General features: G+C 46.1%; 1 protein-coding gene across 12 annotated transcripts in view; it reads right to left on the bottom strand.

Annotated features, from left to right (window-relative positions):
* Positions 1 to 17720, bottom strand: part of SETD4 (SET domain containing 4) — an 89799-nt gene that overhangs the window by 51514 nt on the left and 20565 nt on the right. For 8 of the 12 annotated variants that reach the window (XM_066259427.1, XM_066259432.1, XM_066259429.1 and 5 more), the window contains 4 exons: positions 14630 to 14711; positions 13712 to 13792; positions 11103 to 11226; positions 10114 to 10373 (listed from right to left, as the gene is read on the bottom strand). In XM_066259427.1, the coding sequence (XP_066115524.1) occupies positions 10239 to 10373; positions 11103 to 11226; positions 13712 to 13792; positions 14630 to 14711 (422 nt within the window). In that variant the 3' untranslated portion in view covers positions 10114 to 10238. Of the gene's footprint in view, positions 1 to 10113; positions 10374 to 11102; positions 11227 to 13711; positions 13793 to 14629; positions 14712 to 17720 lie in introns of those variants that run through there. The other 4 variants (XR_010729229.1, XR_010729230.1, XR_010729231.1 and 1 more) reach the window with 2 other exon arrangements.

The following is a 17720-nucleotide window of genomic DNA, read 5'->3' as shown; positions in this document are numbered from 1 at the left end:
ATTCCAAGAATCATAAGAGACTACCATGAACAATTATATGCCAACAAATTGAGAAGAAATAAAAAAAAAAAGAATAAATTCCTAGAAACAGACAATTTACCAAGACTGAATCATGAATAGAAAATCTAAACAGATCAATAATGAGCAAGGAGAATAAATCAATAATCAAAAATCTTCCAACAAACAAAAGCCCAGGACCAAATGGCTTTACAGGTGATTTCTACTAAACATTTAAATAAAAATTAATACTAATCCTTTTCAAACTCTCCTAAAAAACTGAAGAGGAAGGAACACTTCCAAACTCATTTTACAATATCAGCATTATCCTGATACTAATGTCAGATAAGGATACTACAATAAAAGACAATTACAGGCCAATATCCTGGATGAACACAGATAATAAAAATTCTTAACAAAATACTAGAAAACTGAATTTAGGAACACATTAAAATGATCTCACATAATCATGTGGAATTCATGCCTGGAATGCAAGGATGGTTGAACATAAAACTCCTAAAGGAAAACATAGGGAAAAAGATCATTAACATTGGTCTTGGCAATGATTTCTTAAATAAGACACCAAAAGCATAGGCAAAAAAAATAAAATAAGTGAGACTGCACCCAACTAAAGAGCTCTTGGACAGCAAAGGAAACAATAAATTGAAATGGCAACACACTGGATGGAAGAAAATATTCATGTATCATATATCTGATTAGGGGTTAATATCAAAATATACAAAGAACTCCTACAACTTAATAACAAAACAAAAATCAAATAATTCAATTTAAAAATGGGCAAAGGACCTGAATACACATTTTTCCCAAGACATACAAAAGATTCATAAAAAGATGCTCTACATCACTAATCAACAGAGAAATGCAAATTAAATCACAATGAGATATCACCTCATACCTGTTAGGATGTCTATTATCAAAAAGATAAAAGATAACAAAAGTGGTGAAGACATGGACAAAAAATCCTGACACACTACTAGTGGGAATGTAGTTGGTGCAGTCATTACGGAAAACAGTATGGCAGTTCCTCAAAGAAATTAAAAGTGGAACTACCATGCAATCCCATACCTGAGCATATATCTGAAGGAACTGAAGTTGGTATCTTGAAGAGATACCTGCTCTCCCTTGTTTATTGTACCATTACAATAGCCAAGATAATGGAAACCTAAAATGTCCTTCGACAGGTCATAAATAGCTTCAACCACAAAATAAGGGATCACAGTGGATTGTCTCAAGAAGCTCTTTCACCCCAATTCTGATACTATGTAGATTCAGGCTACATGTACTCACACCATCTACAGTCAAGTCTGCCTACTGCTTCCCATCAAGACCTCAGGAAATGACCAACTCAAACCCCAGAGACCAGCACTTCAGAGTAAGGGCACAGGCCTCACACTCTGGGACCTCCTGATCAGTGGTTCACAAACTCAGGGTGCACAAAAACCACCTAGGAACTCACTGGCGGCACACATTCCTGAACCTGCCCAGCCCACAAGGATCTCAGTGGGGAGCTGTTCTGACGCTGAAGTCAGAAGACATTTTGACACTTTTTTTTCCTAATTAGTTTACATTCAATATTAACTTGTATTAGTTTCCACTGTACAACATAGTGGTTAGACAATCATATACAGTACAGTGGTCCCTCGTCTATCATGGGGGTTAGGCTCCAGAACTCCCCACAATAGGTGGAAATCCAAGAAGTCGCGACCTTATATTTATTTTATATTTATATACATTTTAAGGCTACAGTCACGCCAATCAGTGCCCAGGATACAGAACATAGTGCTCTGGATGGTCACTTCCCATCCATCAGCCAATAGTGTGCCGTGTATGATCTCATGTGGGCAAACTATCTCAAGCAGAAGTGGCCATAGTTGTGTTTTCCATACATGCGAGTCTTTGTCTACTTATCTGCTATATGCTATGTATTTTATTTCAATTTAATATTCTTTTAATATCTTAATTAATATTTTTATATTGTTTTCAATTTTTTAGGCTAGAACATACTTATTTTACCAAAAAATAATAAAAATAATGAATATATAAAAATACCTATATACTGCAAAATCTTACGATATAATGAAAAATATGTGTTGGGCAGAAAAGATTTATTTTGCTCACTTTGTTAAAGATGGCGCTGCCACATGGATGGGCGTCACCTAGGTGAGAATATTAATTGCCTTCTTGCTTGGGAAGGGGTGTGGTTATGCTAATGTATGTTGGGGGAGGGCTTTCGCGCCAAAAGATTTTATAAGGAGGAGCTAAGAGGCCATTTTGGAGAGAATGGCCAAGTTCTTGTAGGGAGGAGGAGCCCAGGCTGGAGCAGGGCAAGGAAGCCACGTGGAGGAGGCAGCCAAATTGGCGGAATGGGCAAGGAGAAGCCAGTTCATGGAGGAGAAGATGGGGAACAGAGGTGAATAAGACTGGTAAGGTAGAAACCTTTGATTCTAGGAAAACTTGGATGAGTCAGTAGCTTTGTGAGCGCTGAATGAGTGGGTTTTGGAGCCCAGTGTGTGTTTTTAGTCACTTGCCGAGTGAATGGACCACCAGTTTTCAGCTCTGTTGATTCCTTACCATCTGTCCGAATCAAACTTGAACCTGGGTTAGCCAGGTGGCTTTGAGGGTCGCCGTGGTTACTGGCTATACAATCTGTGATACAAAATTTGATATACGTATACAATTTATTGTAAAAATCTGCAATTCAGTGAGATTACAAAAAGTGAACCACAATATGGAGAGGGACAACTGTACTTTACAGACTATTACCACTGTTATTTATTTCTAGTACCCACCTGGCACCAAACACAGTTATTAACAATATTATTTACTATATTCCCTGTGCTATACTTTACATCCCTATGACTATTTATTTTTTTAGTGAGAGAGAGACAGACAGGAAGGGAGAGAGATGAGAAGCATCAACTCCTGGTAGTGGCACCTTAGTTGTTCCTTGATTGCTTTCTCATATGTGCCTTGACTGGGGCGGGGGGGGGGGGCGAGCCTCCAACTGAGCCAGTGACCCCTTGCTCAAGCCAGCAACCTTGTACTCACGTCAGCAACATTTGAGCTCAAGCCAGTGACCATGGGGTCGTGTCTATGATCCCACATTCAAGCCAGCAAGCCTGCACTCAAGCTGGTGAGCCCATGCTCAAGCTGGCCACCTCAGGGTTCTGAACCTGGGTCCTCAGCATCCCAGCTCAATGCTCTAACCACTGTACCACCATCTGGCCAGGCTCCCTATGACTATTATATAACTACCATTTTGTACTTAACAAATATGCTCTTAATATAAGGCTCCAATGGCCTATGACCAAAGGCAGTCCATTCCAACTCCCTGCTGTGTGCCTTCCTCTGAGCCCCTCCCTGCTACTATATATAACCCATGGCTAACAATGCCCTGCTCAGGGAATGGGCTGTCACTTCTGAATGAGCCATGGACAAGTTGGCCCTTCTGCACAGCACCAAGGGGTCTCTCTCTGTTCATCGACAGTTGGTGGGGAATTGTGCCAGGAAGGAAAGGACTTAACCAGGCAGGCTACAGCCCTCCAAGTTCTCTTCCAAGGTGGACCAGTCCAGTGGCACTTTGATTTTACACAGTCCTCGCCAGGTGAGATCAAGTGCCTACCTGAGCCTGCATGCGCCTTCCATGAACAGTCCTTGGTGTGTAAAGATGGGGAGCATGGGGTCTGGAGTTGGACCGAGGTCTGAATCTCGCTATGCCCCTGAGCAGCTGTTTGACTGCAGTGATACCTTTACCTCCCTGAATTTTTGTTTCTACATATACAAAATCAGAGTATTACCTCAGCAGATTGCTGTAAAACTAAATGAGGTAATAAATATCATGCATGGGGCAAAGCGCCCAAGGCGACCAGGGTGTTCCCCCACCTCAGGCTGACAGACTCTGGACTGTCCTGAGAAACAGTGCCAAGTGGGTACTAACCTTCTCTTCTTCTAAACAGCATTATTGAAAAGTAACTCACATGCCATACAATTCATCCACAGAAAGCATGAGGCTCGGTGGGTCTTCGTACACTCAGTTGTGCAACCATCAACACAATACCTCTCAGAACATTTTCATCACCCCAAAAACAACCCCAGACTCTCCCCTCGCCAGCTCTCACACTCCAACCCCTCCAGCACCGCACCCCACAGCGACCGCTCATCTGCTGGCCTATTCTGGGCATTTCTGTCAATATGGTGACTGGATTCCTTGGTTCAGCAAAATGATTTCAGGGTTCACCCATGTTGTGGCGTGTGTGTAGTGTCTATGGCGAAATACTACTCCATTCTATGGATGCACACATTGTGTCCATTCATTCACCTTGATGGGACATGTGGGTATGTGCTGTTATGAATAATGCTGCCATGAACAGTCATGATCAAGGTTTTGTGTGTAGACACGTTTTTTTGGGGGTTTTTTTTATTTTTTTATTTTTCTGAAGCTAGAAACGGGGAGAGACAGTCAGACAGACTTGGGCATGCGCCCGACCAGGATCCACCCGGCACGCCCACCAGGGGGCGATGCTCTGCCCACCAGGGGGCGATGCTCTGCCCCTCCGGGGCGTCGCTCTGCCATGACCAAAGCCACTCTAGCGCCTGGGGCAGAGGCCAAGGAGCCATCCCCAGCGCCCAGGCTGTCTTTGCTCCAATGGAGCCTCGGCTGCAGGAGGGGAAGAAAGAGACAGAGAGGAAGGAGAGGGGGAGGGGTGGAGAAGCAGTTGGGCGCTTCTCCTGTGTGCCCTGGCCGGAATCGAACCCGGGACTTCTGCACGCCAGGCCAACGCTCTACCACTGAGCCAACCGGCCAGGGCCTTGTGGCCACGTTTTTAATTCTCTCAGGCGGGTATCCAGGACAGGACTTGCTGGATGACGAGGTCAGGTCCATGCTTATCCTTTTCAGGAGCTGCCAGGCTGTTTTCCCAAGAGCTGCCCATTTGACCTTTCCTCTAGTGGCGGGCATGCAAGGCTTCCAGTTTCTCCAGATCCTTGGCACTGGTTACTGTCTATCTTTTGACAACTGTCCTCGTGGATGTGAAGTGGTAATCTTACATTCTTCTTAAATTCTACCGAATTTTTGTGAGCTGTTCTTTTAAATTTACGCAGTCTAATGTTAAAACTGTGTAGAATAGAAAAAATATTTTTAAATTTCCATCAGGGAAAGATTACAACAGAATGATAAAGACAGAGAAATGGGCCCTGGCTGGTTGGCTCAGCAGTAGAGCGTCAGCACCGTGTGTGGAAGTCCCAGGTTTGATTCCCGGTCAGGACACACAGGAGAAGTGCCCATCTGCTTCTCCACCCTTCCCCCCTCCTTCCTCTCTAGCTCCCCCCCGATCTCCCAACACCCCTTATCCCCCCTCCGCATCCAAGGCTCCATTGGAGCAAAGTTGCCCTGGGCACTGAGAACAGCTCCATGGCCTCAGCCTCAGGTGCTAGAAAGGCTCTAGCCGCAACAGAGCAACGCCCCAGATGGGCAGAGCATCACCCCCTGGTGGGCATGCCGAGTGGATCCCGGTCGGGGTCGGGAACATGCGGGAGTCTGTCTGCCTCCTCGCTTCTAACTTTGGAAAAAAAAGAAAAGAGAAATGCCCTTTGAAAAGTGACAGGAAGAGCACTGGAAAGAGCAGATGGCACTGTTGTATGTGGTACAACAACACAACACTGCAGAGTGTGGTACAAGACACTGTTGAGTGTGTACAACACTTACATGTGGCACAAGACACTGATGTATGCAGTATGTGGGGACACTGCAGTCTTGCATGTGATACAACACTGACGTTACGTGGCACAGGCACTGTTGTACAAAGTACACTGACACTGTATGTCACACATTGCATTTGCTGTGTGTGGCATGATGGCAGGGCTGTAGAAAAGCGCATCAGGCTGACTTCTTTCCCCCTAATATTCTTGTTCCCTTTGATTCACACACAACTTCCTGGATCTACCCCCAGGCCAAGTCCGAGGTAGGAAGTTTACCATCCACAAACCCGTAACCAGACACCAGCAGGCGGCAGGTGTTTTAGGAACTTCAGGAGTGCACAAGGCACTAAGAAACAAAATGAGGAAGAAAAATGGTGGTAAATTAGAGAATTAGGAAGAAACAGTGTCACTGGTAAAAGGGGTGGCCTGTGGGCAGGGTCTACCCTGCAGGCAGCAGACTGCCGCACAGGGAGCCACAGAGCTCCTAAGGAGCCTGCCTGCACGGACACCAAGCCCTGTCTACCCAACAAAAGCCTTACACTAGTTTTACCATAAACGTAGATCTGTGGTGGATGATGAAAGATGTCTCCTCTGTAAATGTCTCTGAATAGTCACTCTTTTGTCAATGTCTATTTTATCCTCATCATTGGATGACTACAGCACAATTACTACACAGGTCTGCAAGGGTCTGCAAAACTGCTCGTGGTAAGGAGGCTTCATTTTCAAGAGGTGTAAAACAACATCAGGTAGGAATTAATTAATATATTTGGGTCCTAAGAATCCACTAATAAGGGATAGAAAAATACGGGATAGCACAGGGCTCAGCACACTATGGCCTATGACCTGCCTTTGTACATAAAGTTTTACTGGAACACAAACATGCAATTTGCTGGAATGTTGTCTATGGCTTGATGGACAGTATAGTTGGGACAAAGACTGTATGATCCAGAAAGTTTAAAATAGTTACCTTTGGGCCCTTTTTAGAAATGTCTGCAAACCCCCAGTATAGCATACCACAAGTATACTACAGCTATTAAAATATACAAACAGAAAAAAACATTCAAGATACAGTAACACAAATGTTGTTTCTAACTCGGCAGCCTTCTGAGGTCGGAGGCCTCAGTTGCTGGGTTCTGTGTACTCCACCATGAGTTGAATCCTATTTCTGAAGAAGAATGGAAACCCAGGAGGGCCTAGGGCAGCCCCTGCACAGTCTGGGGCAGGCAGCGCAGATCCCACAGACCTGGCAGGCCCGGCCCCAGCTCTGAGTCCACAACCCCTCTGCGGCTCCATCCCTGCATTGACTTATACAGGGGTCCCTGGAGGCCAAAGCCCATTGAGAGTTTTAAAGGGAATGCCTCCCACTTTCCCACCCAGTTCTAAGTAAGACACAAAATGAAAGAGTAAGGAGAGAGATCAAAATATGACAGTGGCTTTAGGTCAGGTTACCTACATCAGGGGTAGTCAACCTTTTTATACCTACCACCCACTTTTGTATCTCTGTTAGTAGTAAAATCTTCTAACTGCCCACTGGTTCCGCAGTAATGGTGATTTATAAAGTAGGGAAGTAAATTTACTTATAAAAGTTATAAATCAGAGTTATAGCTAATTAAAGCATATAATAATAATTACTTACCAAGTACTCTGTGTTAGATTTTTGCTAAGTTTGGCAGAATAAATCTTTATAAAACAACTTACTATATTTAAATCTATCTTTTTATTTATACTTTGGTTGTTCCACTACCACCCACCATGAAAGCTGGAACACCCACTAGTGGGCAGCAGGGACCAGGTTGACTACCACTGACCTACATGAACCCCGGAATTGAGCGGACATCCTGAGGCCCTGCTGTGCTGGACAGGGCCAGGCTCCCAGCTGGAGAGGCCTGCCCAGGGAGGACTCCAGGAATAAATCTGAAAGTACTGCATGCCGGCCAGTCTTTTCCAAACTGGCAGTTAGAGAAGCTCTGCTTCAGGGTACAAGAGGCCAGGAGCATATGCAGGGGAAATGCCCTCCTCCCGGGAACCTCAGACATGTCCCCCAGCTCCTCCGACACCCGCCTCAATGCATCCACATGGGAAGGACACATGGGCCGAGGAGCCATGTCCACAGAGCAGAGGCAAGCCCCTGGCTTCCCGAGTAACCCTCTCCTCTCCCAGGACAGGCCGACCTTACTGAGGGAGGAGACATGGGGAGGACATAATGGTCAGCTGCCCGGAGAGAAGAAGGCTGTTCCCTAAAGGCAGGGCTCCCGCTACTTGTCAATCTCGAGACTTTTAAGTCGCATGGCAGGGAATGCAAGGTCAGCCCCTCTGATGCGTCCCCAATAAAACCTCCAGAGAAGTCTGTGTGCTCACTGAGGTGCACACAGAGCTCAGAGCAGCACTACCTCCCACACACAGGGTGGCAGCAGAAAATCAAGAGGACAAGTACAGGACCATGAGTTCTACACACCCCCATGTCGGGATAGCACGGTGACTCTGGACACACTGGGGGCAGGATGTGGCCTTTCCACTGCCCTGTGCGCTCAGCCTGCACCTTAGACAGCCCTTCCCTCCCACTCGGGCCCCACGGGCTCAGCCTGCACCTTAGGCGGCCCTTCCCTCCCACTCGGGCCCCACGGGCTCAGCCTGCACCTTAGGCGGCCCTTCCCTCCCACTCGGGCCCCACGGGCTCAGCCTGCACCTTAGACGGCCCTTCCCTCCCACTCGGGCCCCACGGGCTCAGCCTGCACCTTAGGCGGCCCTTCCCTCCCACTCGGGCCCCACGGGCTCAGCCTGCACCTTAGGCGGCCCTTCCCTCCCACTCGGGCCCCACGGGCTCAGCCTGCACCTTAGGCGGCCCTTCCCTCCCACTCGGGCCCCACGGGCTCAGCCTGCACCTTAGGCGGCCCTTCCCTCCCACTCGGGCCCCACGGGCTCAGCCTGCACCTTAGGCGGCCCTTCCCTCTCACTCGGGCCCCACGGGCTCAGCCTGCACCTTAGGCGGCCCTTCCCTCCCACTCGGGCCCCACGGGCTCAGCCTGCACCTTAGGCGGCCCTTCCCTCCCACTCGGGCAGGCAGGGCAGCTATCAGGGTCCAATACCACACCATACATGAAGGCTGCACACCAGTAATACCAACACTTAATAAACATGTTTGTCTTATGTTCCAATAATGTCCAGACTTTATAACAAGCACATACTTGCTTCTGCGGCATGATGTGATACCTGCTCTCTCCTGCCCCCCTCCCAGTTGTCTTAAATGTTAATTAACAGGCATGAAAACACTGGAAAAAGTATAAATCCAGAGCCAAAATTGAAAAAGTACTATTTAGAGCACATTTTACATGAAAACCATACTCAAAGGAAAGTCAACAGCCTAAAAGGCTTTCATAATTTTTAAAAAAGAAAAGCAAAGACTCGTAATTCCAAATGGCCAACTGAGCATAAGGAGTTTTCTCCTAATCTTCCCAATACCACCACCAAAGTGACAGAAAAGCAGCGGCATAAGAGGTAAGTGCCCACCACAAAGAGAATGGTAAAGGCACATTGCTGACAAGAGCAAACCCAGGCTGGGAGGCTGCCCAGCACTCCCCGTGATTAACAGTCACTATCTTTCCATTCACAGCACTCACGGTCAGCGGTCACTATCTTCCCATTCACAGCACTCACGGTCAGCGGGCACTACCTTTCCATTCACAGCACTCATGGTCAGCGGTCACTACCTTTCCATTCACAGCACTCACGGTCAGCGGGCACTACCTTTCCATTCACAGCACTCACGGTCAGCGGTCACTACCTTTCCATTCACAGCAGTCATGGTCAGCAATCATGGTCAACACTGGGTGGTCCCTCCAATCATCTAATTCCCTGGTTCTCAGAGAGCAGTGGGCGGGCAGCATCACCTGGGGCCTCTGCAGTCACAAGTGCCAGCTCCTCTGCTGGGTGGGGGGCTAAGGCTGGAGCTCAGGGGAACCCCATTCCAGCCCATCAACCTCATTTTCAGTTAGGAAGTCAAGGGTGGACACTGAAGTGATGTACTCAGCTCCAAGCGGCTGGGGTGAGGCTGCAGCACCAGGACTAGCCAGCACTCCCCGTCCCAAAGCCACCCTCCCTGCCGATGTCAAAGCAACACAGCACACTGCTGGCCCCTGCACAGCTGCTGAGCCAGACAAGCCGAGGACACCCAGGAAAGAAAGCCCACACACAGAGCCCAGCTGGCTCCTCTCTTACAGCTTAGCACTTTGCTCAGACTTCCTCCTTCCCAGCTGGAGTTCACTTTGGGAGTTTGAGAAGTGCCATTTGATGGCATGTCCTTCTTTATACAGGACCTGCTCTGCCTTTGCAGATGCCCGTCCAGGTCCTAGAAGCAGCCACCACTCAACCCCCCAAAGAAAGAAAGGAAAAGGAGCAGGATTAAGAATGTCACTCTTTAATAGAAACCATCCGTTGAGTGTAAATGAATCTGTACAAAACAAACCTCAGTGCACAATGTACAAGAAGCCACATCCTCCACAGGAGGCAACCTGTGCTCTGTAGAGTTACAGGACAGCGGTCTGCAAATGGTTCAGGATCCCAGCGGAGGCCTGGAGAATCTTTAACTCTTCTGTCCACAAAGTTTCAACCAAAGTTAGTTGGTTTATCAAAGCCATGTCTTTATCTTTCATATGAGAAACCTGAAAGTTATTTTTAAAGTTATTATGATATACATAAAGCTTACCATTTTTTAGCACTTTTAAATGTACAATTCAGAGGTATTAAGTATGTTCACCACTTTATGTAATCATCACCAGAACTGTTTCATCTTCCCAGACAGAAACTCTGTCCCCATCGAACACTAACTCCCCTGCCCCAGGCCCTGGCGACCCCTACTGTCTGTCTCCATGAAGCTGCCTTTGAAGATGTCTCATATAAGTGGAATCATGTGATAGTTGCCTTTTTGTAGTCTGTTTTATTTCACTTAGCACAATGTTGTCTTTAAGGTTCATTAAAATATTTTGAATACCAGTAATGTTTTCATTCATATGAGCTACTTTCTCATTTAGTTACATTTACTAAATAAAAATAAAAGGAAATTCATGTAATAATTTTACCTATTAAAAGGTGCAGACACAATGTTAACAGTCAAAACCCAGATTACATCAATGTTCACTTATTTAAGGCATTAACACCCTAAGAAAGTGTACCATCCCTATACAACATGTCCAAAACAGTAAGTTCTTAAACACTTTAAGAAAAAGATGCATGGCTTTGGGTGATGGGTATGCAACAGAATTGAATGACAAGATAACCTGGACATGTTTTCTTTGAATATATATACACTGATTTATTGATGCCACCCCATTAAAATAAAAATTTATTTATTTAAAAAAAAAAGAAAAAGATGCAAAATTATAAAAACATACCTTTTGAAGCATAGAATTAGTCTCCTCTATGAAATAATGGCATATTTTCTGGGCTATGTCCAAACTTGTCTTCTCATTTGTATCTGAAATTATTTCCCCAAGAAGCACTTTTTTCCAGCACGGACTAGAACCAAAATGTGTAATAAGATCATTTCAGCAGGGTCTCAAAAAATAAAGATGACTTTTACACCTCAACCCAAATGCCTCCATGTACCCAGAAGCACAAAGCTCATCCTACAGCACGTTCCCAGCCACGCCATGTGCGGTCCCGAGCTGGAGCAGGTGGGTTCGCCGAGGAGAGGCCGTGCCTTGCACGTCACTGAGCAGGGCCACATCTGCCAGCTCCGGGAACAGAGCAGAAGACCGAACAAGAAGGTGATTCCACAGGTGAAAGGACTAAGGAGCGGCAGGCACACCTTTCCTTCTCTTCAAGTGACAGGCTTGCCTGAAAAATGGCAAACTGAATAGACCACATGTCACAAAGGAAGGCACCCTACAGATGGAAAAAGAACTCCGCAGTGAAGCCCTTCTGCACACACAGGCCATTCCAAGCCTGTGCTGTGAAAGCTGGTGCGAAGTGTGGTTCCACGGGCCGGCAGGCAAGTGGGGGCCACAGCACAATGCTGAGGCAGGAGGCGGAGCCAACTCCATGCCCAAGGAAGAAGCACCAATGGGAGAAGGGGTGGAGGAACAGATTCTGGAGGTGAAGAATCTCAAGAGGAAGTAACTCAGAAGGGGAAAGGCAAGGTGACTACGGAAATATCTGAACAGAAGTCAACAGAAGGTGCTTAGAAATGCAGAACCTCTGACAAGCCGCACAGGAAATAAAGCCTCAGATGGCTTCAGCTTTAGGGAAGATGACTGAAACTTCAGAAGAGATGACTTCTTAGCAAAGAAAGGAAGGACTCACTATGTGGCAGGCAGTGTTTCACTTGTAACCAGCATCTCATTTAATGCTCACAATCAGCTGCAGAGGAAGCATTATTGTCCCCACACTGGACACAAAGAAATAAGGAATGGGAACCGTGAAGAGCTCACCACTGTCCTGACAAGCTAACACATGGAAGAAACAGCCCACAGGCACGCACCAGGCAGGATCCCAACCAGTGAGAAATAACCAAAGGGAGAAAAGAGGCCTTCATGTGACCTCTGAAAACATCCAGGTATTGTATCTAATTTGAGGGTGACCTGCCTGAAAAGAGCTCACACTTTTTTCTAAGAAGGTGTCACAGAAACTTACATGAGCACACAGAGGTAAAGTAAAACTTAAGATGAATGGACAGGGGAAACAAGGAGAGATGAGAGGAGGGAAGACAAGATGCCGCCAGGATCAGCCACATGCCTTAACGCCCTGCACCTCTGGCGGGCCACAAACCTGCCTGAGTCTTTCAGTGAACAATAAGAGGGACCCAAAGACACAGAAAAGGTTGTCTGTGAGACAAGACCAAACCGTCTGCTGAGAAGAAGCACCATCTCCGATGCTGAGATCAGGAAATTACTTTCTCCCCAGGTCCCCACAGAAGAAAAGGAAGCAACGTTACAACATAAGAGGCCTCACTGCATGGACGCCAACCACTTGTAGGCACTGTGCTGGGCAATTTCTAGCATTTAACCTCTCATCCACACTAGAGGACGGCTTCCCCATCTTCAGGAAGTCTTCCCTACACACAGTTTCTCTCCTGAGCGTTTACTGCACGGTGCGCCCTGCTCCCTGGCTCCCTGACCAGCACCTAGGTCGGGGGTAGTCAACCTTTTTATACCTACCATCCACTTTTGTATCTCTGTTAGTAGTAAAATTTTCTAACCGCCCATCAGTTCCACAGTAATGGTGATTTATAAAGTAGGGAAGTAAATTTACTTTATAAAATTTATAAAGCAGAGTTACAGCCCCGGTTAAAGCATATAATAATAATTACTTACCAAGTACTTTACGTTGGATTTTCGCTGTTTGGCAGAATAAATCTTTATAAAACAACTTACTATAGTTAAATCTATCTTTTTATTTATACTTTGGTTGCTCTGCTACTGCCCACCATGAAAGCTGGAAGGCCCACTAGTGGGCGGTAGGGACCAGGTTGACTACCACTGCCCTAGCTGAAGGAGCTCCAGGCTGGGAGGCACGCGGCCACAGGAGCTCACAGTCCTTTCCAAGCTGTGGGAAGGGCCAAAGGCCTGACCAGGACACATGTCTACACCAGAGACTCTTCAGCCTGTCTCCCCCATGGAAACAGCCAGGACTCTCTGTGACCAGGGGTTTGGATCTGCCTACCGGGCAGAACTGGGCAGGGGGGAGGGCAGTCAGGAGCTCTGTTGGATCCTGAGAATAACCCAGCTCCTCAGACTCTCCTCTGGAAAGCACCAATGCCCACACCTTTGACCCTGAACAAGGAGTGGCAGCCCCACCATGAGGAATACCTGAGTAGAGACAACTAAGTTCTCCGGACCACGCACTGCCAATAACACAGAAACCAAATTCCAGAAGTGACCACTGAGAACTGGAACGCCCACTGTGTGGGTGAGTGACATAAAGGATAAGCAATCCCAACACACACGACACAACAGCTTCCAGATTGTGACTACAGCCCATGACCAGCACACGTGGAACTTACAGTTCTTCACCTCTCAGACATAGCAACTTCAGAGCTGTGAGGAGCCTCCATGATGGTCCATCCCATCCAAATGTCAGATTTCTGAAGTGGAAAATAAGGACAAATCTGTCATTTCCGCACTTCATCACACCATGACAAAGGGCTAAAGGCAAAACTGTTTTTCTAAAGCAGCCACTAAACACTATGTTGGCCTGGGATCTTGGTCACAAAGGCAAAGAGAGAAGACAGACTGCAAACAATAACAAAGCCCGAGTTATAGGAAATTCTCTCGTTGTGTTTAAAAAAAAAAGTAAAAAGCTATTTTCCAATTTATTTTGGTAGCAAGCTGAAGTTGGATGAGTGGGGTCACCAGGAAGGCACGTGCCACAGGTGACAAGTAAGATAAAAGAAGGGGCAGCTGGGTTACCCTGGGGACCGAACACATGGCAGTCACCACACAGCAAACAGCCCTCACTCTGAGGCTGGGTTATTTATAACTTAATTTTATCTACAGAAGGAAATCTGGAAGGGAAAGCCTTATTCCCCATTTATCCCATTTGGTGAAATCACACAGCCACCCCATCCTCAGAGCCTATGTATGTTGCCAGGTGACTGAGTGCCACCCCACCTCACCACATGTTAGAGACAAACTCACACTGGGCTGCTAATCAACACATACAGACAGGAAGGACTCTCTTCTGGTACAGTAGTTTCCTATTCCAAGCTAGTATCTTATATCCCTGGATAAGTTTCTTGACAAGTTTCTTACACTCCGGTGTGCCCCCCATCAAGTACACCTCCCGCCACAGTGAGTGCTCAATCAGTACCTACCTGTCAACTTTCAACTCAGAAGGTACCTCGTACCTACAGAAACCCTAACCCGTAATTTTTTCATCAAAATTTCCTGAGGGAATAATTTTGAGAGAAAGAAACACTTACTCTAGAAATTCATGATCCTTTAAAATGGAAATCTTTCTGTTCATCTGTTTATCTGATGATGGAAGATATTTAACAAGCATATCTACATAAAAACAAATCAGACTGAGATTTAGGGTACAGTTTTTAAAAAAGAGAGATTTAGGGTGTAATTCAGACAAAAGTATAAACTTGTCCTTCTCCACTTATTTTCCTTCCCTTTGGCAATCAAGACACCTGTAAACAGTTTTACCTAATTCACCAAAAAAAAAAAAAAAAAAAAAAAAAAAAAAAAATCTGTTCTTCAAGTCCAACTCCATGAGATTGTTCTCAGCTCTAGAAAAGCTATGAGAATTCCAAGGCAGGGGACCAAACATCCCCAGCCTCAGCTCATGTTCCCACTAAGCAAACCAACCGAAAAAATCAGGTAATTAAGACCTTTGCAGGACTGCTGGGAAGTTACACCCACCAAAATTATAGGCTTTGCACAAACATAAAAAAATATTTACAGCATTAGTTTCTAAAAGCCAGAATTCACACTGTCTGGATACCTGTGATTAAGATCATACCCAACTGACAGTGAATATGCAAAAATTAATGAACCTCTGTGGGGCAGTAGGGTCATGAGGGATTTTTCTTTTTTTAAGTGAGAGGGTGAGAAGCAGGAAGGAAGAGGGACAGACTCCCGTATGTGCCCCAACCAGGATCCACCCAGTAAGCCCCCTATCAGGAAATGCTCTGCCCATCTGGTGCTGCTGTTCCATTGCTAGGCAACCAAGCTATTTTTAGCACCTAAGGCAAGACCATAGAGCCATCTTCAGCATCCAGGGACAACTTGCTTGAACCACTCGAGCCATGGCTGCAGGAGGAGGAGAGAGAAAGAGAGAGAGAGAAGGGGAGGTGAAGGGGTAGAGAAGCAGATGGTGGCTTCTCCTATGTGCCCTGACTGGGAACTGAACCCAGTACTTCCACATGCCAGGCCGATGCTCTACCACTGAGCCAACTGGCCAGGAATGGGATTTTTCTATTTTTAAATTTTCTTTTTATATATATTTTTATTTTTTAACCCTTTGAGTAGTGAGTTTCTTTCATGCTCACTGACTTCCATAAATTCTTTTTCAAAATATGAAATTAGTTCCAGTTACAGTTTTATTAACTTAAAATAATGTTTGTTTGATAACCAATTTATTGAAACAAGAACATACATTTGCCTTTTTTTTTTTTTTTTTGGTATTTTTCTGAAGTTGGAAACGGGGAGGCAGACAGACTCCCGCATGTGCCCTACCGGGATCCACCTGGCATGCCCACCAGGGGGCAATGCTCTGCCCATCTGGGGCATCGCTCTGCTGCAACCAGACCCATTCTAGCGCCTGAAGCAGAGGCCACAGAGCTATCCTCAGCGCCCGGGCCAACTTTGCTCCAATGGAGCCTTGGCTGAGGGAGGGGAAGAGAGACAGAGAGGAAGGAGAGGGGGAGGGGTGGAGAAGCAGATGGGCGCTTCTCCTGTGTGCCCTGGCTGGGAATCGAACCCAGGACTCCCACATGCCAGGCCGACACTCTACCACTGAGCCAACCGGCCAGGGCACATTTGCCTTTTTTAATGTTGCTTTACACATGTACGATCATACTCTGGATGGTCAAAAGGCACAAGGACATACATGAACATTTGTACTACTCAAAGGGTTAAGTATAATAACTAACATAAATATGGCCCACAAATCAGTATTTCGTGGTCATCAATATTAAAGTTTTCCGCCTGAGCAGGTGGTGGCGCAGTGGATGGAGTTTCGAACTGGGACACAGAAGACCCAGGTTCAAGGCCCCAAAGTTGCTGGCTTGAGCACAGACTCACCCAGTTTGAGCATGGGGTCACTGGCTTGAGCATGGGATCATAGACATAACCCCATGGTTGCTGGCTTGAGCACAAAGGTCGCTTGAAGCCCAGGGTCACTGACTTGAAGCCCAAGGTCACTAGCTTGAAGCCCAAGGTCACTGGTTTGAGCTAGGGGTCACTTGCTCTGCTGTAGCCCCCACCCCTGGTCAAGGCACATATGAGAAAGCAATCAATGAACAACTAAGGTGCCGCAACAAAGAACTGATGCTTCTCATCTCTCTTTCTTCCTGCCTATCTGTCCCTGTCTGTCCCTCTCTCTGTCTCTCTTGCTAAAAAAAAAAAATTAAAGTTTCCCTATACTATGAGGCTCATCTCAAAGCTAGTTTCCTGAGACACCCAGCAAGGCCCTGTTTTTGCTTTTCTATTTTATTTTGATAAATAACATTATTCTTCTTCCTACAGGAGTTTCTATTCCCACCTCAATCAAGTTTCTATTCCCACTAGACTTATATCAAAACTATTTTAATATACTTGGCAACTCTGACCATCTCTTCCTGGCCTGGAAAACTGTTCGTTTCTGTGCTGCTTCAAGAGGAGGGGGTCAGTCTTCTAGGTACAGTTTTTTCATACATTTGGAACTTTCATAGCATAAACTTAATAGCTAAATTAGTATCTTAAAAATATGAATATCAACAACAATGGCTAGTTAATAGGTCACAAAAGAATATAAACAAAATGAGTACTTCATCATGGCATGAAACCCTAAGACAAGGACTGTGTAACACAGTTATCTCTGTGCTGAACACCGTGCTTTACACACAGTAGTTACTCAATAAATATGTACTACTTGTTGCTTTCTAATCCTAGTCCAACTGTAGTGACAGTGAGATGTCTCACTCAAAAATCCCCTTTCCACCTGACCAGGCAGTGGCATAGTGGATAGAGTGTCGGACTGGTAAGCAGAGGACCCAGGTTCGAGACCCCAAGGTCACCAGCTTGAGTGCAGGCTCATCTGGTTTGAGCAAAGCTCATCAGCTTGGACCCAAGGTCGCTGGCTCAAGCAAGGGGTTACTCAGTCTGCTGTAGCCCCATGGTCAAGGCACATATGAGAAAGCATCTGTCCCTATCTCTCTCTCTGTCTCTGTAAAAAAAAAAAATTTTTTTTTAAATCCTCTTTTCTTTCCATCTAATGACATATTCATGTCCTTAGCACAGTTCCCTCCATTCTAACGAGTGACCCAATGCAGTCAAACTCCCCTGGGTTCTTCCTATCCTCAGCAA

The sequence above is a fragment of the Saccopteryx bilineata genome, chromosome 2, assembly GCF_036850765.1.
Source record: "Saccopteryx bilineata isolate mSacBil1 chromosome 2, mSacBil1_pri_phased_curated, whole genome shotgun sequence".
NCBI classification, from domain to species: Eukaryota; Metazoa; Chordata; class Mammalia; order Chiroptera; family Emballonuridae; genus Saccopteryx; species Saccopteryx bilineata.
Note: the sequence above shows the minus strand (reverse complement) of the source record. Positions and strands in the feature narration are given on the sequence as shown.